This window comes from Mesocricetus auratus, unplaced genomic scaffold (genome assembly GCF_017639785.1).
Source record: "Mesocricetus auratus isolate SY011 unplaced genomic scaffold, BCM_Maur_2.0 Super-Scaffold_100004, whole genome shotgun sequence".
NCBI lineage: Eukaryota > Metazoa > Chordata > Mammalia > Rodentia > Cricetidae > Mesocricetus > Mesocricetus auratus.
Window position 1 is genome coordinate 5,969,544 of NW_024429189.1, and position 27,721 is coordinate 5,997,264.

Below are 27,721 nucleotides of genomic sequence, written 5' to 3' on the forward strand. Positions count from 1 at the left end.
TCATCTATATATATATCCAGGGAACCTGCATCTACAGTGCTTTCACTTGAAGTTAAAAGTGCATACTTGTCAGTCAGAGTCTAGGTCTGAGTCCTAGTTGCCCCTCTGCCAGCCATTTCTTTTCTTGTTAGTTTGATCAGCCTCCAGTTCAGGTGCAGAAAGCCCATAGCCACTCTAAACAGGTCCCAGTACATGGCATGTCAAAGTATCCCCTCCCTAACAGCTCCATTCCTAAAAATATATCCATGGGATATTTAAAAAATTCATTACTGTAGAAATATTCAGATAAAGGAGGCTCATGCCCTGACCTCCAGCTTTAATAGTCACAACTTAACAAGGCTAAATTTGGTTCATCTGGATCCACTCAAATCCTTCAAAGGCGCCATCAAAGAGCTGTACCCACCTTGGTCTGCTGAGCACTGGGACAGGCCTGCTGATCCATACAAATGTGACCTCCACCCTGGGCTCACTCTGACCACCCAACTTGCACAACCCACACATGACCTCCTTCAGCTCTAAGCAAGTGTCTTGCACTTGGGGACAGTTTTGTTGGTGCCATCCATCTGTAACAAGGACCTCTGTTGCCTTTGGTCTAGATGGCTTCCCAGTTACGCCTCTTCGATCCTCAACTGAAGGAGAAGCCAGAGGAGGAGTCCTTTGTGGAGCCTGCCTGGTTGGTGCAGCTGCGGCACGTGGAGAGGCAAATCCAGGTGTGCCTTTTGTCCTAGGACTTTCCCTGGAGGTATTTGATGATAGGTTTATGCCCTGTTGTTTTCACGCTGAAGTATTTGATGGTGGCACTGTGACTTCTGAAGTACACATAGTGTGGGAGTTTCCTTGTTACCAAAAGGGCACTGGAGAATGCACTGGGGTCCACATGTACTGTTGAGCATGGGCTGCAGTTTGACTGTGTTTCCTATAGGAGGGCACTGTGCTGTGGAACCCGGATGGAACTGACCCCCAGCAGTGTCGCATCACACCAGGCTCTGAGGTAGAGCACTTGGATGGCCCAGGACTCAGCCAGCAGGCAGGGCTGAGGGCCGACAACCCTCTACTGATGCCAAGCACTGAGCCCTTGACACACGGCGTGCAGCTACTGCCCACAGGTGGGATCACAACACCCATGTCTTGCTCACTGATGTCTGCTTTGGAATAGTGCTTTGCTGCCAGAGTTGAGGCAGTGTGCCACCGTGGTTGTGACCTTTGGGCTTCCTCCTCCTTTCTGCTTCCCCTGTGGTGAGCATGTGAGGTTGCAGACCTTTAGGTGCTCTTCTGCTGATGTCACTGATGCTTGTGCTCCACGGCCCGGCCCTTGACTGGCTCCAGCTGCCGTTCAGCTGCTTGCTTCCTGTGGAGTCTCACAGCTCTGTCAGAATGAGTGCCACTGCTTCTCCCCATCTTTCTTATCTTGGGAAGGGTTACCCCTTTCCTCCAGGAAGTGGGGTCTAGACCTCTCACTCGTTTCTTGAAGCTCTTTCCTGGTCGGGCAAGACCTTTTCTGCCCACCTGTCCCATTCTGCCTTGCTTTGCAGGTGTCCCCAGCTTGCCTGAGGACAAGTAGGTCATCCCTGATACCGTCTATTCCAAAGCTCCCTCCCCTCCCACCTGGTGTTCTAGCTACTCCTGACACAGACTGTGGCTGCCCTCCACCCTGTGGCCTTCCCTCCCCACTGAATAGTCACTCCCACTCCTATAGGTTTCCTGTCGCAATCCTGGAATTACTACCCTCAGTGCCTGTTTTCCTTCTTCTAGATCATTCCCTGCATCAGGGTTCTTGTTTTGGGAGATAGGAATCTCATTCTCTTGTCCAGGGCGGTCTTGAACTTGTGGTTTGTAAATTCCCATCTGAAGCCGGGCAGTGGTAGCACACACCTTTAATCCCAGCAATTGAGAGGCAGAGGCAGGCGGATATCTGTGAGTTCGAGGCCAGCCTGGTCTACAGAGCTAGTTCCAGGACAGCCTCCAAAGCAATACAGAGAAACCCTGTCTTGAAAAACAAAAAACAAAAACAACAACAACAACAAAAAATCCCATCTGAGCCTTCTGAGATTTTGGGATCACAGGCATGTACCCTTGTGCCCAGTGTTGAGCTGGCAGAGAGGACTCGCTCAAGAGTTGCACTGTGTGGATACCTGTATGCATAAGTGGTCTGTTTGCCCCTGACAATGGGAGAGCACACCCCCGAAGTAGCACTGTGCTAGGGGCCATTTGATAAAGGTTGTAGCATGTGCCCCATATCACATCTGCTGATGGGCATCAGTGCACCATCCTGCCCTTGGGCTCCTAGGACATGAATGTTCTGCTTTTTCCTAGACCACTGGTAGGTGCTGTTTTCAGCTACCTTGTTATAAAAGAAGTTGTGGCTATGCAGAACAGCTTGTAGATAATGTTTTTGTGACGTGCCAGCCATTGCCTGCCTGGGATCAGTCAGCCTCAGTGACCTTAGGTTTCCTCTTCTTCACTGTTCCCTGAAGCTCCACAGACATTCCCTGATGGCCAGCCAGCTCACCTCACCAGGGTGCCAATGTTCCCAGTGCCAACATCCCGGGGCTCCACAGAGCTGGGTACTTCCTATGGACCCCCAGGCTCCACACTTGGCTTCCCAGACTCCTCTAAACCTGATCCTGCAGTGCTGCACCCTGGGTCTGCCCTGCCACCCACTGCACTATGTCTCCAGGAAAGTGGGCCTCCACTCCAGGAGGCCAGAAGCCCAGACCCAGGTATGTCTGCTGAGGGATAGAAGCTGTCCTGAGAGCAGAGCTAGTTGGTCTTGCTGTTAAAGGAAGTAGCTGGCAGAAGAAATTATGTGGACCAGAAGTGCTAGAATTCCAAACTGAATGAATTAAGTCTTAGTGCAGTGACACAGTAATGCTAGTTTCTGTTGTAGCTTGGCTATATGCTACCATTTGAAGCCCAGCTGCCCATTTAGAGTATAATAGGATGGCCCTGGGCATTTGCAGGGCCTGTCTTACTGCTCTACTAAGTCCCTTGGGTTACACAGGTAGAGATGGCAGATGTTTCTCTGATGTCAAATTTAATGGACCCTGTGCCTGTCTGACTATCTGAAGAAAACAAAACAGGCTTGCTTCTAAGGAACAAAGCAGATGCCAAACATTTAGGAAAACCTTCCTTTCGGTATTAGAAAGGAACACTGGTGGCCAAGCCTGGTAATTAGTTTGTTCTCGGTCTGAGCCTTGCCAGTGCACCGCTTCTCTCTTGACTCATGGCAGCAGCTCCGACCCAGTCATTCTTTTTGTTTTGACAGGAATGGTGCCACGGGACTCACCTGCCAGATACTTACCTGCAGAGCTCAATGAACAGGAGTTTGGTGGGAACTTGGCTGACCCGGTACTTCCCATACCTTGTTGTAACTGTTTTCTGTGTGTTTGTTGAGTAGATACTTTGACTCCTTGTTCTTAGCCTGAAACAGAAAGGTAATGAAGGTAAGGAGATTATTTTTAAATTGGATTCTTAAAGAGAAAGTATTTTTAAAATCATTGTAGCTGGGGCCAGGGAGATGGCTCAGTTGGTAGGAGTGCTTGCCACCAAGCCTGATGACCTGAGCTCATTTTCATGTGAGAGACAGAGAAAACCAACTCCTACAAGTTACCCTTCTGACCTCCACACAAGTGATGTAACACACAAGTCCCCCCAAACACATACAAACAGTTCATTTTAAAAGCTACTTTAACTCGCTGAGGTGGTGGTGGGTGGTGGCGCATGCTACTCGGGAGGCAGAGGCAGGCGGATCTCTGTGAGTTCGAGGCCAGCCTGGTCTACAGAGCGAGTTCCAGGACAGCCTCCAAAACAATACAGAGAAACCCTGTCTTGAAATACCCCCCCCCCCCAAAAAAATTAGTTGGTGAAAATGGTGGGAAAGAGGCAAAAGAGAGAATTGAGTGGTGTAAAGCCAGGTCTTCTTTTTTTTTTTTTTTTTTTTTTTGGTTTTTCGAGACAGCGTTTCTCTGTATTGTTTTGGAGGCTGTCCTGGAACTAGCTCTTATAAACCAGGCTGGCCTTGAACTCACATAGATCCACCTGCCTCTGCCTCCCAAATGCTGGGATTAAAGGCATGCGCCACCAACACCCGGCATAAAAGCAAGTCTTTTACAAGCTCCAGATTTAATTTTCAAAGATAGAAAACCTTCCTGATTTCCCACCTTTGTACAACAGAACCTAACATCTTGATTTCCCTGAAATTGCAGTTATTGAAGCACACAAGGTTTTGTACAGATTACTCTTCTGTGTGCTCTCAACCAAGAGGGACAGATAGTACATTCTGGAAGTCTCTTTACAGATACCCTGTCCTTGATGGATGTTCCTTCAGTAGGCGCTTCCTCTATCATTTCAGAGATAGTGTGTTCCTAAAAAGTAATGGGCACAGAGTATGGGGGGGCTTCACTTAACTTTATTTTTATTTGTCTGTGGAGGGCAGAGGAGGGCATGGGATCTCCTGGAGCTGGAGTTACAGGTGTTGGTGGACTTCTGGATGTGAGTGGTGAGAACTGAACTCTAGTCCTTTGTAAGAGCAAGAAGCACTCTTCTCTTTAATAACTGAGCCATCACTCCAGCCCCTTTATTTTATTTTATTTATTTATTTATTTATTTATTTATCTATTTGTTTGCTTGCTTGTTTGTTTGTTTGTTTTTTGGGACAGGGTTTCTCTGTATTGTTTTGGAGGTTGTCTTGGAACTCCCTCTTTAGACCAGGCTGGCCTCGAACTCACAGAGATTCACCTGCCTCTGCCTCCCAAGTGGTGGGATTAAAGGCAAGCACCACCACAGCCCAGCTTTATTTTTTAACATTATTATATATATGTGTGTATGGGAGTTTTTATATGGGTAGGTGTACATATGCCACGGTTCACCCATAGAGGTCAGGAGAAACTGTGGAGGTTATGCTCTCCTTCTACATTCATATGGGTTCTGGGGTCAAACTCAGGTTGTCAAGCTTGAGCTACAAGCACCTTAACTCCAAGGAGAGGGTATTTTACATTGTGGTATTTTTCTAAAGGTACCTGGCCCAGCTCCGACCAGCCCTACCCTAGGGCATGCATGTGCTCCATCTCCTGGAACACTGTGATGCTCCCTGCTAAGTGCTTGTTAGGTGTGGTTGGCATTTCTCTAGCAAGCAGGATGTTTTGAATGCCCAGCTAGGATGCTATCATATCCCTCTTCTCTGTTCCCACTAGTTTTCTGCCCCACCAGGGAGGTACCAGTGGGATATTCTGCCTTGGCCCCCTTCAGTTCCTCACAAGGAGCTCCAGGAGAGCTAGTTTTCATCTTGCCTTGTGACAGGGTTCCTCCAGAACAGCACAGGACTTGGAGACCTCCCCAGTGTGGGATCATGGCAGCTCCAGTCCCCCAACACCTGCTCTGTCTCTGACATCTACTTCAGAAGGGAAGAAAGCTGCACAAGCTGTCAAAAAGGAGCCCAAGGAGCCCAAGAAGGTATAACACAGTGCTGCTACTTGTCTAGTGGGCAGAGAGGTGGGACAGGCACTGGAGGGAGGGAGGGAGGTTCAATGCCCTGAAGCAGCTTTCTTTCATTTGTAAATTCTTTTCCCAAGATGTAGCATACGTGAATTTGAGTGTGTAAAGCATATAGCAGTTAGACAAGACTTACCCTCTCTGAATGTGTGTGTGTATGTGTGTGTCTGTGTATGTGCATGTGTGCGCACACACACCCATGTTGGTGAGGACACACACACCCAGGCCTTCTAGAGATTCTCTCATAGCCAGTCCATAACAGACAAGATCTAGTGCAACCAGAATAGGGCAACATGCAATTCCTGATGTTACCAGCAAAGCTGAGCACCTTTGCACAAGCTTAGCCGCAAGTGCTCCTTTATCTTGTACTTGTTCTGACCTTTCTCCATTCTGAACTGTTGTTTCAGTGATTAATGAGAGTCCCTGCATGGTGGATACAGGTCCTTTGTTGAATGACCGTGTGGTGCACAATCCCTCCCAATCTGTAGACCACCATTTTGTTCTTGATGATGTCTTAACAAAAAGTACAGTTCTTCACTTTCATAAAAGATTTTATATAATTTTTAAATTACATGTGCATGTGAGGTGGGTATATGCATATGAGTCCATTGCCCCCCTTGCCCCCAAGGCAATTTTTTTGAAAATAAGCACAATGCCTGGGGTTCAGTCCCTAGTACAGGGGAGAAAAATAAAATAAAAAGGAGCCCAAGGTAATTTTAAGGATTAGAGAGATGACTCAGCAGTTAATAGTATGTACTACTCTTATAGAGGACATGTAATTTTAAGAAGAAGGTCATGCCTGGTATGGTGGTGCATGCCTTTAATCCAAACACTCAGTCTCTCTAACTTTGAGGCCAGCCTGCTCTGCTAGAGAGTTCCCAGGGCTACAAAGTAAGATCCTGCCTAAAAGAGAGAAAAACAAACAAAAAATATGCCAAAACAAAGTATATAAATTATAAGCTGGGCTCATGCTCCATTTATTTTTAGCTTTTTTGTTGTACTGGAAATGAACCCAAGGCCCATACATACTGGGTAAACACTATCACTGATCCATGGCTACTGTTCAGTCTACATAAAGAGCTATCTCTTAGGAGAGGTGGATTCCAGGAGGAATAGAATATGGGCTCTGTACTACTGTTCTCTCTCTCTTTTTTTTTTTTTTTTTTTTTTTTGAGACAGGGTTTCTCTGTATTGTTTTGGAGGTTGTCCTGGAACTAGCTCTGTAGACCAGGCTGGCCTCGAACTCACAGAGATCCGCCTGCCTCTGCCTCCCTAGTGCTGGGATTAAAGGCATGTGCCACCAATGCCTGGCTTCTCTCTTTTCCTTTTAATACAACAGTCTAGAACAGTAAAGACATAAGATTCTCTATCTACTGGAGGAGTGGTTTTGTGTGGAGGCCATCCTGACTGCTCAACAACTTCTACTCCTGTGGTGGGAAGAGCCTAATGCTCATTCACTTTGTCAAGACTTGGATATGGAATGCTTCTATAGAATGGGTGTAGGTGGCATATTGTCATCCTTTGTTTGTTTATTAAAGATAACACTTATCAACCACGTGAGGCACACACACCTTTAATCCCAGCACCCAGGAGGCAGAGGCAGGTGGTCTCTGTGAGTTCCATGACAGCCAGATCTACATAGTGAGATACTGTCTCGTAAAAAGATTGCTTAGGGTTATGGGGTATTGCCCAGTAGTAAAGTGCATACCTGGCATTTGAGGAGTCCTGAGTCTCATCCCCAGCACTGTGGAAGTGTACAGATCATTGCACAGCAGAGCCTCTCTGACTTTCGTGGTCAGAGCATCCCAGATGGGCTCATCCTCATTGTCCAAACTGACCCTCTGTCCCCATGATCACTGACTCCCCAACTCTTGTCCTCTGTCAACATCCCATCTCTGTGGATGTGGCTTCGCAGGACACTGTTATAAATGGCATCGCATAATGCTTTCCTTATTGTGTCAGGCTCCTATCCCTGGGAAGTGTCCTCATATTCTTGATTTTATTTAGAGTGAGTCCTGGTTCTCACGTTGGCTGCCTGGGAAGAAAAGGACTGAAGCTTATCTACCAGATGACAAAAACAAATCAGTGAGTATTGTCCAGGCATGGCAGTTGCATGGTAGAGATGGGTAGTTAGTAATGATTGCCTGTCACTGAGTGCTTGGTGGGGTGGGTGGTAGGTAATGCTGGCCTGTCACTGGTTGATAGATAGTGTAATATCTTAGGATTCAGGACAGACCTGAAGGAGCTGACATTTTCTGACGTTTTCTGAAGTTGTAAAATACTTAAATCAGATTCCAATTCTTTGTAGTTTCATTCTACTGATTTTTTTTTTTTTTTTTGAGATGGGTTTCTCTGTGTAACTTTGGAGTCTGTCCTGGCACTTGTTCTGTAGATCAGGCTGGCCTCGAACTCAGAGATTCGCCTGCCTCTGCTACCTGAGTGCTGGGATTAAAAGTGTGCATCACCACTGCTGGGCTGATTTTTGTTTTTGTTTTTGTTTTTGTTTTTTAATTTTGGCAGATTGTTTGGGATGAAAAGAAAAACCAGTGGGTGAATTTGAATGAACCAGAGGAGGAGGTAAGCAGTGCCTTTAGGTCCCAGTGCGAGGGGAAGGGTGCCTGCTTTACTCCTTGTCACCTGGCATTGTGCCTCCATTTGGAGAGTCCTCACTGGTCTGCATCATGTTAAAGGCATTGCTGAGCTGTCTCTCCCTCTGCAGAAGAAGGCTCCACCCCCACCTCCAACATCGTTCCCCAGGGTTCCCCAGGCGGCTCCCACTGGGCCTACAGGACCACCTACGGCCTCCGTGAACATGTTTTCTAGAAAAGCAGGTAATAGCTGCAGCAGAAATCAGAGGTGTCAGGGTAGAACGGTGTGCTATGGCATCCAGCTATCACGGTACTCACACTGTCCATTCTGGAGAGAGTACATTTCTACCCTTGAGAGATTAAAGCTTCCCATTAGTAAAATATGTAGCCTGTGTTGACTGGGTGGAAAGGAAGCCAAGTCCAATAGGTAATTCTGCTGAGGTCTCCTCTCTGGTGGACCCTCATTGCTCTTCTTACTCAGTGGGAACCCAATATTATGGATGTTGTAGGTTGCTTAGTGTTCAACTGAATTTGACGCCCCCTCTCATTGGTAGGTGGGTCCAGAGCTCGCTATGTGGATGTTCTAAACCCAAGTGGGACACAGCGGAGTGAGCCAGCTCTTGCTCCTTCGGATTTCTTTGCTCCACTTGCCCCGCTCCCAATCCCTTCTAACTTGTTCATACCAAACCCAGGTAGGTGCAACCCATGTGCTACCCTGTTTCTCCCCATAGTCTTTGTCTATGAGCCTCTAACCCCAGGCTTCCTTACAAGAATGACTGGGCCAAGGTACAAAGGACCAGAGGCTTGCATGCACTTCTTTGGCAATTGACCTTTCTTCTCTGAGGATCCAGGTTGAATCCTTGCATGTGGATTATTGTACAGAATATCCCAGAGATTGGGATGGGGTGATGACCTCATGCCTACTCATTCACAGATGCAGAGGAGTCGCATCCTGCAGATGGGGCTCAGTCTAAGGCAGAGCCCACCCTGGAACCCAAGGTATGCACAGTGCAGTGGAAAAAAAGAGAGGTTCCCTGTGCCCTTTAGGATTCCTTTCTCCTCTGCAAATCAGTGTCTGGTCTACATTTGTTTGGTAGAGAGAATAGCAGGCGGGTGCAGGGTCTGAGGAAAGCAGTCAAGGTTCAGTTTGGAAAGATGGAAAACTTCTTGCTTTGACATGGTGTGGGTATTGATTTCTGCACTGAACATATTTTACCAAAGTTTTTTTAAAAATCAGAGAATTAACTAGTACTAAAAGTAAAAAAGTGGGTCTCTGTGCAAAGAGAGCAAATGAATCCATGTTATTAGGAAAGCCTGCCTGATCTGGACCCCATGGTTTCTCACTGCCTCCATAAAAGATGGAGGGCAGCGATGTGGGGTGCACACAGAACTAACTACTCCAGGCAGGACAGTGGGATCCCGGGAAAAACACCTTCTGTGTGGCCCCTCACAAAGGCTCCTGGGCGTGTCAGAGAAATCTAGACCTGTGTTACAGGAGCAGGTAGTTTTCTTTTGCCTAGTATACAATCGTAGACTCTTTGGAATTTCAGAGTTGTCACATTTCATATTTCCTCAACAGATGATAAGCTCTGCAGCATTGCCCCGTGCACCTGAACTCTCACCCTCCAAGCTAGATGGCTCCCAGGGAGGAGAGGTAGGGCATACCACTGCTATATGGGTGCAGTGCGTGCGTGCGTGCGTGCGTGCGTGCGTGTGCGCGTGCGCGCGTGCGCGCATATGTGCGCGTGCGTTTGAGCACGTGTGTGTGTGTGTGTGTGTGTGCGCGTGTGGTATGGGCACTGTCTTATGTGTGTGCATGGGTGAGAAAGTGGGGGCATGTGTGTGCATGTGCATGAGTGTGTGCATGTGCATGTGTGTGTGGTCATGTGTGGGTGTGGTGGGGTATTGTGGCCTGGAATGGAGGCTCAGCCAGCTCAGGGTATTGCCTGGTGACTTCTCTCCTTAGAAATGTGTGTGAGTGAGTAGAAAAAGCAAGTACAAAGCTGAACACTTAATGTGTTTTATCCACAGAAAAACATTAACTTGTTAATACTTTTGCTCAGGGGCTCTGAGCTCCCAGCATCATCATCCCCTAGCCAGGTCTCCCTCAGCGTAGCCTGAGCATTGAAGAATTTTGGGGTATCACAAAGTGAAGCTCTTGTGGGCTGTGGGCTAGACAGATTTTCCCCACCCCCAGGTAATGATGGTTTCTTACCAAAGCTGTGGAGGGCATTTGAAGCTCCCCTGGCTGTCTTCATTTGAGTGACACTGACTCTAATGGCATCATAAAGCTTCTGAACCCAGCTGGCAGCTTGGGGCAGTGGCGCATGCTGATCTTCACGTCTGTGTCTGTGTGTGTCTTTGCTGTTCCGTAGCTCTCCCGCTGTAGCTCTCTGAGCTCGCTCTCACAGGAAGTGAGCCGGCATTTCCATCAGGTACCTGTGGCTGGTAGCTCCCTCCTTCCACGGGGCTGGCTATGTAGCCCCTATGTCCCTTAGAGAGTCTTATCCTCTTCACTTTGTCACTAACCCCTTGTCTTACCCAAGCACCATATGGGCAAAGATAAAGTTTTCTAGCCGGGCTGTGGTGGTACACGCCTTTAATCCCAGCACTCGGAAGGCAGAGGCAGGTGGATCTCTGTGAGTTCAAGGCCAGCCTGGTCTACAGAGCGAGTACCAGGGCAGAGAAAACCTGTCTCAAAAAACAAAAACAAAAAACAGTTTTCCTTTATTAAAGAACCTGGGTTTATGATACTGTAGATACAGTGGTGGTAAACTCACCTCACGGGGTTCAGAATGCTCAGGTGAACTTCCTAACTGCCCCTTGTGAAATCGGCCTGACCCCAGCCATAGTGTCAGCATCTCCTGAGTTACACCATTTGGGAAAAAAGATTTCTTCTTGCTGATAAGGCTTGAGGAAGTCTGTTTGCAGCCAGTGGGAGTGTGGCCATTATGTGACTAATCTAGAGGAGACAAGGAATGCTTCTTTGCCTTCTGTTTTGGAGCCAGGCTGTGTCAGTAGCTTTCAACAGAAAGTCTTAGGGGGACATTTCTGGCTGTCTATTGGCTGTAGAGCAAGCACGCTGTCCAGGACTCCTAACTGCTTGACCAGCACTAATGAAATCTCAGTGTTCTGCGTTCATTGTCTGCATGTTGTTCAGATTAATTTACTGCATGGTGCTTTGACTTTGGCTATTCTGTAACAAGCCATCCAGTAATGAAAAGCAGTGTTGTCAGAGCTGTCTCTCTGCGGCCTATTTGGCACATTGTTGGTCCTTTCTGAGGTGTGGCTTTTGTCTACGTCCGGGACAGCAACTGTTGTGTATGGAACACTGGCTTGCTGAGGTCCTTCTCTATGCTTCACAGGCTCCTGGAGATCACTGTCCTGCAGGGGCCACTCCAGGCGGGTCTGTGCCCTTTTCCAACCCCGCTCAGTTGGTGCAGGTGAGTGACACTTGCCTTTGTTCCCCACAGCCCCAGCTTGCCTGCTCCGTGAGTCTCTTGTTCCCTGGCTCTTCTTTTTGTTTTTGCTTTTTTGAGACAGGGTTTCTCTGTATAACCTTGGCTGTCCTAGAACTCACTTTGTAGGTCCTTGGCTATTCTTTACACAACCACAGGGCAGAGATGTGGCCTCCAGTCCCTCTCCAAGTCCTGTACCCCCCCCCCTTGTAGATTTTCCCTCTTACTTGACTTAACCTGCATCCTCCCCTTGCCTCGTGTTCCTCTCACTGCGTCAGGCTCTTCAGGTTCAGGGCTTTTCTTTCTGTTCCTTGCTATGGGCTGAGGCCAGCCTCCCATTCCTGCACAGAATGTATGACTATGCCAGTTAGCCACAGGTCCTAGCCCCGTCCTCTGCTCTCCCTCCTGCCTCTTCTCCTTGAGAGCAGCTCTATCAAGGAGACCCCTGGTTTGGAAACTTTCATTTTTGATTCCTGATTAACCCCTCTGTCTGGGTGACACACTGTCTAGTAGCTTCAGGCTTCAGCAGTTGACTCTGGAAGACCCTTTGGCTCTTCCCTAGGTGCTGGGTTGAGAGTTTGCTGGGTGCAGTCTTCAGATGGGAATTTTCTTCAGATCAGAAGTGGTAATGTCATTTTCTGGTGCCTGCTGTCCTCGTTCTGTGTCTCTGAAGAGTGGAATGGCATTTTTCCCCAAGGATCTGTACAGCCCTTCCCTCAGTCATTGCCCTAGGTACTTCTGCCAGGAAGAGTCTGGGATGCGCATATGGAGAAGTGTAGTCTAACTACTGTTAGGGAGAGTACTCTTGAGCCAGGTACTCATACATGCTAAACAAGTACTCTGCAAACTGAGTTACATCCCCAGCCCTGGGGTATGCATCTTGTGGTTTTGTTTTCTTTCTTTTTTATAAAAGGATAAGCAAACAAAGTTTATTGTTTATTTTTGTGTATGAGTTTTGCTGCATGTATGTTTGAGCTGTGTGCATACCTGGTACCTACAGATACCAGAGGAAGGCATCAAATCTCCTGGAACTGGAGTTACAGACACTTGTGAGTTTTCATAGGTTGTTGGGAATTGAACACCAGTCCTCTGGAAAAACATCCATTGTTTTTAACCACTGAGCCGTCTCTCTAGCCCTTGATTATTTATTTTATTGTATTTTTATTTTTGTGTGTGTATGTATGTCATGCAAAATCTATTGAGAAGTAATAATTCCTTGCAGCCAGGAAGGGCTCAAAAATGAGTTACCTGGGCAGGTACCTTAACATTCTGAATGTGATGTTCTCAGCCCACTCTCTAGCCATGGTCACTCTCTATAGTCCTCTTGAGGATTCTGATACCTCCTGTGTGAAGATCCCGGTCATGTGCAGGTTGCTGTATCCCAGTCACCATTTATGTCTTTATTTTCAACTACAAGATCTCAGTTTTCTTTTAACCTTGTAGTTAAGCAGCTCTTCTAGATTCCTTAGATTTGGTCCCAGTGAGGTCTTGTGAGGGAGGAAAAATATATGTCAGTGTTCTCTCCTGGCATGGGGCATCCCTGTGCTTTGCAGCAACAGAAGACCATAGGCCACTGTCCACTTTTGGACTCACCGAAGCCTTAGCTGGCCCAGCTCTGTAGCTAGCCTCAGCCCTCGTGTCCTTGACAAGACTGTGACAGAATGGGCAAAGCATGTCTGCAGTGCTGTGGAAATGCTGAGTAGCAGAAACTTGGCACCAACAGGAAGTCTCACCCATTTTCAGTGATCTGTGTGCTTACCCTGTAGACTCACCCTGCTGCACAGCCCCTGGGTATAGACACATGTGGGTCATTGTTGTTCCTTTTATTCCAGGCTCCTGTCACCTCGGGGAATTCAAGGCCAGGGAGGATTGGCCAAAGAAAATACACAGCACTGAACTAGGATTGCCGCTGGATTTGTAGTTGGAACCCTGAGATGACTAGATAACTGTTCTCCACCAAGAACCAAACTAGCTGCCTCAGGTCTCGTGCATCCCAGATGGACATGGCAGTAACCCAGAGCCGGCCATACTGTGTGTCTCCCTCCTTGCAGCCCATGAATATGAATTACTGAGAAATTGATTCCATGGTTCCTTTCAGATGCTGGATAGAATGAATCTGATTCAAGTCTTTTATGTGAAAGAAAATGTTTCTTTCTTAGTCGCTTTATACAAATTAAGGATATAATAGTTTGAGTCACTTGAGAATATCCCTGAAGTGAGATTACATGGGGCTTCTCCACAGGAGAGCACAGTTTCTTGGAAATCAGGGCCTTGCTCACCCAAGAAATGGTGCAAACCAGCCAGGCTTCCTTAGGATGCTGAGAGAGGAGTGAGTGCGTACCTGGAGAGGAGCCTTGACTCTACTGGACTGCCTGACCTAAGAGGAGCCCCAGCTACATTTGGGCAGCTCTGCCCTGTCCTGTGAACCAGGGAGTCCACACCAGCTCCTACATCTAGGGCCACCAGATGGCGGTGGCTCACAGGCTGGGAGGGAAGCCATTACCAGGGCATGTCTCCGAGAAATCCCCAGCCTCACGCCATTTTCTGTGGCCTGATTAGGGCTGGGTGGGTTCTGCTGCTCACAGCTAACCCTCGTGGCCCAGTCACTGGGGAGAGCCCGGGAGCTGCTGATCTGAAGCTGCTGATCTGACTGACCAACCAGGTCAAAACCTGGCTGCGTGCTGCCGGGTACTGCCCTCCTAGAGAAGGGTCTGTCTGGGGCCCCCCCAGTTGACTCACTGTCACCTGTGTAGACACTTTTAAGGACTAGGTGGTATCTTGGAGTGACTTACAGGGTCCTAGCAGACACTCTGGAACCTGACGTCTCTGCCCCAAAGCCCATCAGGGGCCTTCAGCAGCTACTCACTGGCTCAGTCACATCACTCTTTAAGGAGCTGCCGCTACCTTCAAACTCAGAGCTTTAAGGCTTCACTGACTGTTCCTAAAACTATCCTTTTACTTTAAAGAGGAGGGGAAAGAGATTTTTAAATATTTATCAAAATCAGGTAATTTGGGTAGGAAACATAAATGGTTTGTTTGGTATTAAATTTAGAAATTGTAGAATGTGAAATTAGTACAGCTCTGCCTGGTTTTCTGGTTCACTGCATCATCTAGGAAAGACTCACAGAATGGTTTCCAGAATGTTCCATAGATTAGTGTGCCCAGACCCTCCTGTTCTGTCACTAAGAAAGGCCTGTCCCTGTGGGTCAATAGCAACTTGTGTCCTTGCTGGGACCAGGCAGGACCCTTGCCTCTGGTGCAGCCATGCCCAGGCTCTGTGGTGACTGCCAACCACTTTTGATTCAAGAAGCTTCCTCCCTGGGAGCTGCTATTTTTCCTAAGTTCAAATTGTTAAATAAAATATTTTGGGCTCTCAAGTAACTTCATTTATGGCTTCCTTTGTGTTTCTTTTAAATTTTTTTAAAGATTTATTTATTACATATACACCAGATCGAATTGTAGATGGTTGTGAGCCACCATGTGGTTGCTGGGAATTGAACTCAAGACCTCTGGAAGAGCAGTCAGTGCTCTTAACCTCTGAGTCATCTCTCCAGCCCCTTCCTTTGTGTTTTGAGGGGCAGGCCAGTGAGATTTTTAAGTGTGGCCAGAGCTTTGGGCTACTGTCAGATTGGCCATGGTCTGTCTGGAGGGGTTACAGCCTCAGAGGGACAGAGGATGGCCTCATGTGGGGGTGTGACTTCCAGGCACCGGGTGTGGTCCTCCAAGCCGCCAGGGGCCGCTGTGGGCGGCGGTGTGATCGTGAACCGGGCGGTTCGCAGGGCAACCACAGAGCGGGGCCTGGGCCAGGGTGACCACTAGGCTGAGCTGTGGCGAACCCTGGGCGGGGGCTTGGGCACGGGGCAGCAGTCGTTGTTCCAGCCGCCACCGTGACTGGGCTAGCCCCACCTCCCCCAGCGCCGGCCCCCGCTGAATCAGACCAGGCGCCGGCAGCGGGTCTGCAACCGAACGAAGGGCACAGGTGAGCCTAGGACGCCCAGCGCGCTGCCCTATCTGCCACGGTAGGGTGGAGGGCTCACCCAGGGTGTGGGGCCGGCGTCTGCAGCTCCGATTCCCTGGTGCTGTTCCTACGAGATCGCTCTAAGACCAACAAGCTGACTTCAGGGAGCTAAGAGACTCAGAGATTTTCCGAATTTCCTCAGGACTCCAGCCATGCAGCCACAGGCCCTGCTCCAAAAGGACCGCCCCATGCCACAAAGGGAGCCACCCGAATTTTCTTGGCATCCATCTGGTGACCTCTGACGTGCATCCTTGACAACATAAGTTGCTTGCTTACCTCCCAGAGAGGATCCCTTTCCTTAGGAGGGCCAGACTGAGTGGGCGAAGGCTGGCCTGGTCCAGACTATGCCGTCCAAGTCAGCTTGCCTACGTCACATGGAGGCACCTGGGCAGCTGGAGGGCAGAATGCTCCAGGGACAGCTTCCAAACACAGACAAGAACCTCACCCCAGCAGCAGGCTCCCTACCAGCCACTGAGCCTCAGGGTTCAGAGGCAAACCCCACGCCTCCTTTCAGCATTCCAGCAAAACCAAGCAACCAGAACCCACAGCTACCTATGAGACCCAAGTTGGAGAGAACCCTGTCCCTGGATGATAAGGGCTGGAGAAGAAGGCGTTTCCCAGGAAGTCAGGAGGATCTGACAGTCCAGAATGGGGCCAGCCCCTGCAGAGTCTCCACGCAGGACTCTGACACCCAGTCTCCTGCCTGCAGTCGGCCCCTGCCCTGCCTCAGCGCTTCCTTGCAGGAGATTCCTAAGACCAGAAGGGCCACAGGCAGTGAGGGAGGCAGTCCATCCTTGTGGAGTGACTGTCTCCCTGGAATGATCAGCACCTCCTTGGACCTCCTGCACAGAGGGACAAGCCCAGGCGGGGGCTCCCCCAAGCTGGCAAGTTTGCATGATGCACACACACCACCAGCCATGGACCTCAACATAGCCTCCAACTCCCTGAGGACAGCAAACAAGGTTGACCCTGAACATGCTGACTACAAGCTCCGCATGCAGACCAGGCTGGTCAGGGCCCACAGCAGCCTGGGCTCCAGCAGGCCCCGGAGCCCCCTGGCTGGTGATGACCACTCCATTCACTCAGCCAGATCCTCCTTCAGCCTTCTGGCCCCCATCCGCACCAAGGACATCAGAAGCAGGTAGGATTCTTGGAGGGAGTGGCAGGGAGTTCTGGGGCTGTCATCCAGAGGCCTCTTGTCTATTCAGGCCAAGGACATAGGCATGGTGGCTCATGCTTGTAATCCCAGCACTTGAAAGGTAGAGGTAGGATAATATAAGTTCAAATCCAGCTTGAGCTACATAGGGAGCCGCTATCTATACAAGTAGATAAATGAAGACGACAAGCTGTGCGGGCCATGTGAATGGATCGGCATAGGGAACGCCGAAGACCTGGAAATGGAAAGTAAGGCAGGACTCCCGTTTCCTCTCAGACATCGTGCCTTTCTCCTCCTGTCTATATTATTCCAGAACCTTACCTTTGTGGCTCAATGTCATCCAGACACTGCGAACCCATAAAAGTAGATCATTATGCCTCATTCCTTATGTAGGCAGATGGGAACACACCCAATCACACTGTCATTGCTCCTGTAGTTTGTGCTTCCATGCATCCTACTGAAAACTTTCTCAGTTAGTATCTGAATTGGTCCACCCCCCCCCTTTTCCCGTGTGGAGGGTCACAGATTTCTTTAGCTGTACTGTTATTTAACCACTGCCCATGAGGAGTACTCAGGGGCCTCATAGTGATGCCTGAAGAAGGGTTGAGTACTGTTCCTCACACTTTGAGCTACAGATCAGCATTTTACCAGGACATTTAGACACCAGTTAACCTACTGGACCAAGTGACTTCCAAGGGGCCACTTGCAGGAACAAGCCCCAGGCTTGACTAGTTTACCTTGCCCTTAGGAAAGCTTCCACACTCCTAGAGTCACAGGGTCCCAGTGTCTGTGGTGGGGCCTTCCTGATGTCCAGTGAGCATACAACATCCCAAGAATGTACAGGACCTCTGTTTCTTATTCTTGGCCTTTCTGACTCCAGCAATTAACTTGTATGAACTTATACTGAAAAGAGCCTGGGTATACCCCAAGATGAGACCTTTCTGTCCATGACTTCCCAGAGCTGACTCCCCTCTCCTAAGTCCAGGAGCCACAACCACTATTAGGTGCGTAGGACCAGAGCATGGCCTATCCAAATCTGAAGCCTCCTTTCCCAAGCTGGTCCCCTCTGGGTGCTTGTTCTTGGCCTGTAAGATGCATCCTGCCTCTGTCTCTCCCACAACCATTTTGTAGGACAAAGGAAAGGTGGGTGGAAAGTGAGAACAGGGAGAATCTAGATAGAGATAGCTCCTATTTCCAGAAGCTTCCTAAACAGGTGACTATGGGTTCGAAGGTTTCATACAAGAGAACTTGAGGCAGAAATCAAATGGAGTGTCAACAGGACTGCTTCGATCTAAAGGGCCAAAGGAACCTTCCTTTCCTCAGAGAGAGATATGATCTCTGGCAAGGATAGCTTCTGCCTATATCTCCAGGTGGTCACTTCTTTTTTTTTTTTGGTTTTTCGAGACAGGGTTTCTCTGTGGCTTTGGAGGCTGTCCTAGAACTAGCTCTTGTAGACCAGGCTGGCCTCGAACTCACAGAGATCCACTTGCCTCTGCCTCCCGAGTGCTGGGATTAAAGGCGTGCGCCACCAACGCCCGGCTCCAGGTGGTCACTTCTAAGTTTCCCAGCCACGATAACTCCAGGGCCCTCTTCTGGAGATGCTACAGTACTTGTATCTGCACAGACCACTTCTAAAGAGAGCCTCATTCTGAGGGTCCTGGTGGGGGCACCATTCTGTCACCGTTAGTTGCTGAAGGTAGGCCTTACTCCCAGAACCTGTAGGCAGCCCTGCAGGTAAGGCCCTCTATGCCACACCTCTTTACCAAGCCTGGCTCCTCCTTCACACATCCTAGTGCCCTTCTAGCACCTCTAGTTATCAGTAGGCCAGCAATAGTTTTATTTTTAATTAGGTGTAGGGCGTGTGTGTGTGTGTGTGTGTGTGTGTGTGTGTGTGTGTGTGTGTGTGTGTGTGTACAGGTGCCTGCGGAGAGCAGAAGTGTTGGGATTCCACAGAGCTGAGTTACAGGCAGTTGTGAACTGTCTGGGTACCAAACTTGGATCCTCTGGAAGAGCAGCAAGCACTCTTAACCACTGAGCCATCTCTCCCGTCCCAAGGGTCTTTTTAAAGGGTATGGTTTCTACCACATTCAAAGCATTATTACTTGCAATCCATAGGATTGAGTGGTATCCATGGGCCCCTGTTGCATCACTGGCAAGTGATGGAGGAGGGGTTGTAGTAGGCTTTCTTGAACCACCAGCCCCCAAATCATGGCACACTTATTATTAATTATGAAAGCTCGGCATTAGCCTAGGCTTGTTTTCTAATTAGCTCTAATAACTTAAATTAAGCCATTTCTATAAATCTATATGCTGCCGTGTGGCTCACGGCTTCTTCCACTCCTCTTGCATTTCCCGTTTCCTCTCCATCTCCTCTGGCGTCTCTTCCACGCCGAGATTCATCTCTTCCTTCTCTCTGCCTGGAAGTCCCACGTGTCCTCTCCTGCCTAGCTATTGGCCATTCAGCTCTTTATTAAACCAATCAGAAGGTGCCTTGGCAGAGACATCTTCACAGTGTATAAAAAGATGATTCCACAGCAAGGGGCTTTGTCCAGTTCTGCCTCATACCTTACAACTCCAGTTTGGGGGAGTTGGTTCTTTTCTGCCATGTAGGTCCTGAGACTCAAACTTATACCATCTGGTTGGTGGCAAGCTACCTCTACCTACTGAGTCCTCTCACCACCCTAACCTGCCACTGTGTGTGTGTGTGTGTGTGTGTGTGTAGTTCTCACTATGTGGACCAGGCTGGCCTTGAGCTCACAAATACCTATCTCCAGGAACTAAAGACTTCCATGCCACTTTTCCGCAGAAGAGCTGGGATGCCCTTTCCTAAATGGTTGGAAGGAAACTGTGCTTCCTAAGGCTGGGCACAGCAGTGAGCTTTTACCCTGCAGCCATCCAGTCATGTTCTGTAGCCACCTGGACAAACTGTGTGACTCCCCAGTTTAGAGGAAGCAGAGTCAGCCTCTAAGGAAGGACATGGGACTTAGAGCTGGTGACTGAAAGACTAGCCTGTGTCTACCTTTTGCTCAGTGGTCCCTTCCTAATTATACATGATTGGGAATTTGCTCCACCCTGACTGGTGTTTGGACCCAGCTAACACATTGGTGACTTTGACTCATCAGCTCAGAGGTAAGATCAAGAAGGTCCCTGGCTCTGACAGCCCAGTCTCCCTCCTGAAGTGTACAGATCTGTACCATTATGAGGCTCTGCCTGGTGGGGCTCAAGCCATTGTTCTTAGAGACGTGGTTATAATTTGATCTTCAGAGGAACATGGTTTTGTTCATGCATTCTTAGCAAGTTTGGCAAAAACAGTAAGGTAGGGCAAGCATTGTGGAGCATTCCTTCATCCCAGCTACTGGGAGACAGAAACAGAAGATCTCCAGGTGAAGGTCAGTCTGAGCACAGCAATACCTTGTCTCAAAACAAAGCAAAATCAAACAAACAACAAAAAAAACCACAACCAAACAAACTGAAAAAGTCCCAGATATAGCTCAGTGGTAGAAGGCTTGCTTAGCATGCATGAAGACCTGGGTTCCATCTCTTGCATCATCGAAAGTAGGGGTGGGGTGGTTAGAGAGATGGCTTAGCAGTTGAGAGCACTAGCTGTTCTTGTAGAGGACCTGGGTTCGGTTCCCAGTACCCACATGGTGACTCACAATCATAACTCTAGTTCTAGGGTGCACATACACACATGCAGATAAAAGACTCATACAAGTAAAATAATTTGGGGTTTTTTGTTGTTGTTTTTATTTGGTTGGTTTTTGGTTTTTCAAGACAGGATTTCTCTATGTAACAGCCCAGGCAGTCCTAGAACTCACTTTGTCGACCAAGCTGGCCTTGAACTCACAGAGATCCCCTTGCCTTTGCCTCCTGAGTGCTGAAGGCATGGGCCGCCATTGCCTACCAGAACTTCATTTTTTAAAGGTCTGGAGAATAATGCAAACAAATCTAATACTTCTCAGTACATGAAAAGAATCTTGTGAGGTTCAGGGGTTATTTTTATGTTTTCTGTTTTTATGGGTTTTTTTTTTTTTTTTTTTGGTTTTTACGAGACAGGGTTTCTCTGTATTGTTTTGGAGGCTATCGGTCCAGCCCGGTCTCGAACTCACAGAGATCCGCCTGCCTCTGCCTCCCGAGTGCTGGGATTAAAGGCGTGCGCCACCAATGCCCGGCTCTATGTTTTTTAAATGTAAGTATTATGTATACAGTATTCTGCCTGCAGGGCAGAGGAGGGCAACAGATCTCATTACAGATGGTTGTGAACCATCATGTGGTTGCTGGGAATTGAACTTAGAACCTCTGGAAGAGCAGTCAGTGCTCTTAACCTCTAAGTTATCTCTCCAGCCCTCAGATATTTTTAATGCTTTATTTATTTATATTTCATGTGCACTAGTGTTTTGCCTGCATGTTTGTCTGTGTGAGGTTGTCAAATCCCTTGGAGCTAGTTATAGACAGTTGTGAGCTGCCATGTGAGTGCTGAGAATTGAACCCAGGTCCTCAGGAAGAGCAGTCAGTGCTCTTAACTGTCCGTCTCTGTCCATGGACTTGGCCTGTTCATTGAGATTGAGATAATAAGCGCGTCTTTCTGGGCACATAACCACACCCATCGTTTCTCTCTAGGGCTTTCTTATTTCTGTTCTGTGGCAATGGGGCTGAGTGATATGGCTGAGACCCAGTCATCCCCAGGACTGTATATGTCCAGTATCCCTGCACAGGACGGTTGGGCAGGCCCTGTAGCACATGGTGCACACGTGTGTCCTGCATAGGTCAAGAGATTCCTCACAGTTAGGACTGTATCTCAGCTTGTCAGGGACGGTGGCTTCATTCCACTGAACTCTGGAGACGGACTGAAATCGGGGAGATGAATGCCATATTGTGTTGTCATGAAAGTGGTGCTATACTCCAGCTGAGGAAATCCCCAACTCCAGGGGTGACACCGATACCTGGTATGGTCAGTGTTGTCCTCAAGGCTCCCATAACTTGTAGGCACCTGTCCTGAGCGAAGGGGCTTCTGGGTTGCTTTGGCATCCCTAAGACTGGCTGCTCACTTGTGTCTTCATTTTTCAGGAGCTATCTGGAGGGAAGTCTCATGGCCAGTGGGGCCCTGCTAGGAGCAGACGAGCTGGCCAGGTACTTCCCAGACCGGAACATGGCTCTCTTTGTGGCTACCTGGAACATGCAGGGCCAGAAGGTGAGAGGGTCACGGTGAGGTAAGGCAGATGCAGCTGGGCTCCATGTCCATGGGGAACCTATCCCGAGAGGCCCCCAGCACAGCGCCCTGCTCACAGCGCGGGCGTAGATAGGCAAGCGAGCTACCTCCGCCTCTGTGAGTCCTCGTGAAGGACCAGGGTTGGGCATGCACCTGGGGGGCTCGTCAAACCACGTGGTGTGGCACACAGTCTAGGGTCCCCGGTAAGGAGGGGCCCCAGGCTGGGAGGTGGCAAGTGAGGGAAACTGAAATACCTGACGTGTCAAGGTTCCCTGAGAGACCAGGCCCAAAGCTGTGCACAGCTTCCCTTTGAAGAGAGGCTGCTCTGTGACCACCTCCTCATGACTGTGCGGGGCCTTGCTCTTCAGCTTCTACCCCCAGACCTGAGGGAGCTTTGACTGTTCTGTGGCTCTTCACTGCAGGAGCTCCCAGCGAGCCTGGATGAGTTTCTGCTCCCCGCTGAGGCCGACTACACTCAGGACTTGTATGTCATTGGAGTTCAGGAGGGCTGCTCTGACAGGTGAGACAGCACACAGCCTCCAGTATTGGAGCCTGCAGCATTCTGTGTGGACAGTTCACTGATGTAGGTCTGTAAGCCTGAAGGGTGGGACCGGAGACCCTCGTTTGCAACTGAAACAGTGTGGACTAGATGAGCAGCCTCCATGCCTCACTGAAGTCGGTAGTGTCTCAGGCAGTTGACCAAGGGAGCACAGAAGCAGCTAAGATGCCTGGTTCATCCAGAAGCTCTGGGCTACCGCGGTTCTGGCCACATACCCTGTGGCCTCCCGACTGGTTTCCCTGGGAAGTGGCCCCACAGCTGTGTGCTCCTCACTGCCTCTCATAGGGCTCCCTGGCCTGTGAGGAGAACAGCCGGCCTTGTATGCTCTGGGGAAGGGAACCTGTCCTCAGAGCCCCCAAGTAGTGATGGGGCCCATTCCTGTCAGCCCACGGATCTCTGACAACTCATGTGGGTCTCAGGTGAAACTGGAAGTCTGCACATGCCATCAGATCGAGGCCTTGGGCCTGCAGCCAACCTGAAGGGTCTCACAGTGCACGATGATGTCATTAACCCAGCTGTGGGGTCCTCTAGCAATGCTTCCAGGGCTTCTCTGGGGGAGGGTGGGGCTGGAAGACCACCTTTCTCTAAAGGCCATGCTCTCATACAACCTGCCTCCTCCCCACAGGCGGGAGTGGGAGACACGCCTGCAGGAGACACTGGGCCCTCAGTATGTGCTGCTGTCGTCGGCAGCGCATGGGGTCCTCTACATGTCCCTGTTTATTCGCAGGGACCTCATCTGGTTCTGCTCAGGTGGGTACCATCATGGGGCTTCTCCCCCACCACTCCTCTCCGTCTCTCCCTCTCCCTCTCTTCCCCTGTGTGTGCGGAACCACAGAGCACATGTGGAGGTCAGAGGGCAACCTGCAAGAGTCAGTTCTCCTTCCACCATGAGTTCTAGGGACCAGACCCAGGTCTCGAGGATTGACAGCTTGCTGGCCCTTGCCATGACTTCTGTATCTACTGCTCCCAGGACTCTAGGTACCTCCATATGCCGGCGCTAGTAACAAGTGGGCCTGTCCACACGGGGGTCCCCTCAAAGCAAACCGCAACCTCTCCGCCAAACGTGCACTTCGTGCCTGGCTGGGGTCCAGCCTTTGAGGTTCCCATGTCTGAAAATACACACAAGCACACCTACCGTAGCTGTGTTGGTGAAGGCCCTGAACCCCATTCCTGTCCCTGCAGAGGTCGAGTGCTCCACAGTAACTACACGCATCGTGTCTCAGATCAAGACCAAGGGGGCCCTGGGCGTCAGCTTCACCTTTTTTGGCACTTCCTTCCTGTTCATCACGTCTCACTTCACCTGTAAGTGTTTCCCACCCAGCCACGGGGCCTGACACTGACTTGTGAACAGCTTCCTCTCCTCACAGGCCTCTGTCCGGGTGGGATGCCAGTCACTCTGGGCTAGTAATGGTGGGCTCTGCCTGGGCAGGGCCTGACACTTGGACACTGACTTCTGTCAACCATAGTGCTCTGAGGCAGAGCCCCACAGCAAGGCAGCTGGGTAATAGCGGGGAAGAGTCAGGGTGGGGGGCAGTGTCTGGGGCAGGCTTTTCACAGCATCTCAGGTGTCTCTTGTTTGTCTCATAGCTGGAGACGGGAAGGTAGCCGAGCGGCTGCTGGACTACAGCAGAACCATCCAGGCCCTGGCCCTGCCCCGGAATGTGCCAGACACAAACCCCTACCGCTCTAGTGCAGGTGAGGGCTACAGCTGCACAAGGTACTCCAGCCCATGGCTGTTTCTGTCCCTTGTCCCCTGGCAGCTTAGCAGAAACCAAATCAAGAAGTCCTCACTACTGAAATAGCCACTAGGTTTACAGCTGGGCAGATGGGAGCCTACCCGGTCCAGTGGCTTGCCCAGGGCCATCAGTGTCCACCAGTCCTCACTGCTGACCACTTCCTGGCCCTCACCGAGTGTGAGGCACTGATAGGATATGGCTAGCCTGCCGTGTGCATCGAGGCTGTCCTTCGTACCTGGACTCCACAGGTGTCTTCCCAACCCTCTGCAGCTGCTGGCCTTGGCTGTTCCCACCACTAGCCTCTTCCTGGGGGAGCTGCTACCCAGCTGTGATTCTGAGGGGAAGGGGACCCAGACAAAGGACCTCTCCTTGGCCTAGAACACATCCACCTGTCAGCAGATCATAGCAGGTGAGGGGAGGCCAGCACCAATGTATTCTCCCACATGTGCTCAGGGGATGTCACTACCCGGTTTGATGAGGTGTTCTGGTTTGGGGACTTCAACTTCCGCCTGAGTGGTGGACGAGCAGCTGTAGAAGCCTTCCTGAAGCAAGACCCAGAGGTGGATGTGCTGGCACTCCTGCAGCATGACCAGCTCACCCAGGAGATGAAGAAAGGTGAGTGGCCTGGGGAGTAGTGCCTGAGATGTGGCAGGCCCTCCCTGAACTCTCCTGTGTTGCAGGGTCCATCTTCAGGGGCTTCGAGGAGGCAGAAATCCACTTTCTCCCATCCTACAAGTTTGACATTGGGAAGGACACTTACGACAGCACCTCTAAGCAGAGGACACCTTCTTACACGGTATGTAACTCAGCCCGCCCTCGGACTCCTGCCAATCACGGTTCATGTCAAACCGTGTGTCGTCAACCAGCCAGGTTAGACAGCCAAAAACTCAGCTCCAGGTCTGAGGCCAGTGACTGCATGCTCACAGCTTACCGGGGGTGGAGGGTAGTCTCTGAGTATATTACAGGGCTAAGCAAGCCATCCCTCCAAGCAGGCTATAGTTGAATTCACACCTGGGATCATCTGCCTGGTACTAGGAGAGAACACACAGGAGACACATGCACTCTGGCCTGGCTTCTCCACCAGTCCTTGGCTCTTTCCGGTACACAGTAGTACCTGGTGACCCCACAGGACGTCATGGGGCAAGGCAGTTCCCCACTGCTTTCAGAGGACTAGAAGGGAACAGATGCTATCCACACAGGTCGTTAGATTCCTAATCAGAGGGCAAGATTCAGTGGGGAGGACTCCCTAACTGAAACACAGATAGGCCAGGGCTGCAGGCCCTACCTTGCTGCAGAGGTACCTGCAGCAGAATGGCCCACAGTCTCTGCTCCTGCTTCACCATCTCAAGGACCGAGTCTTATACAAAAGCCGCCACAAGGGTGACATCTGTCCCATGAAGTATTCCTCTTGCCCTGGGCTCAAGACTTCAGACCACCGTCCTGTGTATGGCCTGTTCCGGGTGAAAGTGAGGCCAGGGAGAGACAAGTAAGTCCCTGCTTACCCTCAGAGCTGCTAACCCCTCAGAGCTGGCTGGGCTTTGGAAACTCTTGCCAGTTGTGAATGGGATGATTTTTTGGGAGGGGCGACAGGCTTAGGTGTGGAGGAACATCACTGTTTCATGCTGTAACACACCAGACAGATGGGGTGCCAACAAGCCCTAGGTTAATGTGAAGTTGCTTTCATCTGAGCCTAGGTCCTAGTAGTTCTCAGGGTTTCCCTGTTATCCTCAGGTTGGTAACCTTTGGGGTTACATGAAGCAGCAGCTTGTTCTGTGACCTCAGGTTCCCTGGGGTTGAGTAAGCTTCTGGAGCATAACTTCACCTTTTTTGGCACTTCCACACCCAGCGTTGTGGTTGGGGACAGGGCAGCCTAGAGGGGATGGACAGTGGGGCTCCGCAGGTGTGCAGCTGGGTGAAGTTGAAGCCAGCTCATATAACAGATCTCTTTTCCACAGCATCCCATTAGCTGCTGGCAAGTTTGATCGAGAACTGTACTTGATAGGAATTAAAAGACGGATTTCCAAAGAACTTCAGAAACAGCAAACAATGAAGAATCAGAGCTCCAGTGCTGTCTGCACTGTATCGTGAAGTCAGACCAGTACTGCAGCTCGGGGACCAAGGACACTGGAAAGAGACTGGGCTTGTTCTTTGGTGCCTCTTGCCATGTTGGGGTCTAATAAACCATGGCAAGGGGCTCTCCTGCTCTCACTACAGACCCCACCCCTCAGGACAGCAGTGGGCTGTGGCCGGGCTATGCTTATTTCAGAGCAGGCCTGTTATGTCATGTTCCCACAGGCACATGGCAGGGATTTGTTCTGAGTGGGGCATGTAGTCACCAAGCAGCAGTTGCACACAGAAGCAGTAGACAGTGAGGCTTGCCCTAAGCAGTCCCACACCCTCCCTGCGGAAAGTCTCATCTTCATCCTTGAACACTGCAACCTCTTCAACCCCCTTTGTTCCTGTTCTGATGCCAGAGCCCAGGTTATAGATCTGTGTCCTAGCAGCCCCTTTCCTCCTGGGAGGAACCAGGAAACCTCTGGTAGCTTAGACTTGCAATGGCCCTAAAACTAGCCAAGGCCTAGAATTCAGAATCCAAAGTCACTTCTAGAATGTGCCCCTCTGACATTTCGGCAGGTTTAGGGGTTCTACATACTAGCTCCAGGCTCCCTCTCCTCTCTACAGCTGTATCAGCTCATGGTTTTGGGAGCTTCAGACCATTGCTGTGGTGCTGCTAGCCCCAGAATGGCATTAGAAGTGGTATCATCAAGTAGCACCTTGCTGGGCTTCACCCTTTGAAGGCTTAGAACTCATCATTGCTTTTAATCTTACCCCATCCCTGAAAGACAAAGCCTTGAATGTACAGACACCTAGGGGCATCCACTCTAGTCTTGTGAATAATTTATTTTTCCATATTTATATTTTTAAATAAATGCATATATTCAATCGTGAGCTCTTTCTGGCCAAAGACTGACCCTTGGAGGGAGCAGTGTGCATGCATCCCAGAGCCTGAGACAACTCCGGGTTTTTAAAGGGTAATGGAAGTCAAAAGGCATTTTTTTTCTTTTTAAAGACAGGGTTTCTGTAGAACAGCGCTGGCTCTCCTGGAATTTGTCTTGTAGACAGGCTAGTCTCAGACCTGCCCCAGCTTCCTGAGTGTTAGGGTTTTAAAGGTGTGTGCCACCACCACCCAGCAAAGGCAGCAAATTTAGTCACTTGCTACTCAGCCCCAACCCAGGTCCTGCTAGGTGTTGTCCCTGCTCACAGCCAGAAGTGGCAACAGCTGGAAACAGTGACTACTTAAGACCCCAGTGAACCATGATAAAACAAGATAACAAAATGAGATAAGCCCTGCCACCATCAGCTTCTAGAATGTGGTATGTCAGCAAAGCCAGACCTTCCTGCTTTACTAAACTACTTAAATGTACATGAAAAGTGCCAGAATGACCAATCAGTGAACTGCAAATTCCTATTGGGAAGACTTGTGGTAATGAAGCTTGAAATGTCTGT

The 27,721-nt window shown here is 49.8% G+C and overlaps 2 protein-coding genes across 6 annotated transcripts in view; both read left to right on the forward strand.

Annotated features, from left to right (window-relative positions):
* The window catches only part of Sec16a (SEC16 homolog A, endoplasmic reticulum export factor), a 36,713-nt gene extending 21,791 nt beyond the window's left edge, over nucleotides 1–14,922 (forward strand). For 2 of the 5 annotated variants that reach the window (XM_013123298.3, XM_013123301.3), the window contains 14 exons: nucleotides 597–710; nucleotides 923–1,106; nucleotides 2,475–2,720; nucleotides 3,266–3,348; nucleotides 5,299–5,451; nucleotides 7,498–7,575; nucleotides 8,011–8,067; nucleotides 8,210–8,321; nucleotides 8,633–8,770; nucleotides 9,013–9,077; nucleotides 9,658–9,732; nucleotides 10,454–10,513; nucleotides 11,444–11,521; nucleotides 13,369–14,922. In XM_013123298.3, the coding sequence (XP_012978752.1) occupies nucleotides 597–710; nucleotides 923–1,106; nucleotides 2,475–2,720; nucleotides 3,266–3,348; nucleotides 5,299–5,451; nucleotides 7,498–7,575; nucleotides 8,011–8,067; nucleotides 8,210–8,321; nucleotides 8,633–8,770; nucleotides 9,013–9,077; nucleotides 9,658–9,732; nucleotides 10,454–10,513; nucleotides 11,444–11,521; nucleotides 13,369–13,437 (1,512 nt within the window). In that variant the 3' untranslated portion in view covers nucleotides 13,438–14,922. Of the gene's footprint in view, nucleotides 1–596; nucleotides 711–922; nucleotides 1,107–2,446; nucleotides 2,721–3,265; nucleotides 3,349–5,298; nucleotides 5,452–7,497; nucleotides 7,576–8,010; nucleotides 8,068–8,209; nucleotides 8,322–8,632; nucleotides 8,771–9,012; nucleotides 9,078–9,657; nucleotides 9,733–10,453; nucleotides 10,514–11,443; nucleotides 11,522–13,368 lie in introns of those variants that run through there. The other 3 variants (XM_005083647.4, XM_013123300.3, XM_021235059.2) reach the window with 3 other exon arrangements.
* A 187-nt stretch (nucleotides 14,923–15,109) lies between these two features.
* On the forward strand, nucleotides 15,110–27,718 carry Inpp5e (inositol polyphosphate-5-phosphatase E). Its single transcript, XM_040745199.1, has 10 exons — nucleotides 15,110–16,695; nucleotides 21,778–21,901; nucleotides 22,342–22,439; nucleotides 23,104–23,228; nucleotides 23,661–23,780; nucleotides 24,066–24,173; nucleotides 24,668–24,829; nucleotides 24,895–25,010; nucleotides 25,564–25,700; nucleotides 26,170–27,718. Exons 1-10 carry the CDS (start codon nucleotides 15,899–15,901, stop codon nucleotides 26,300–26,302), a joined length of 1,920 nt encoding a protein of 639 aa, XP_040601133.1. The 5' UTR covers nucleotides 15,110–15,898; the 3' UTR covers nucleotides 26,303–27,718.
* The last annotated feature ends 3 nt before the right edge of the window (nucleotides 27,719–27,721 follow it).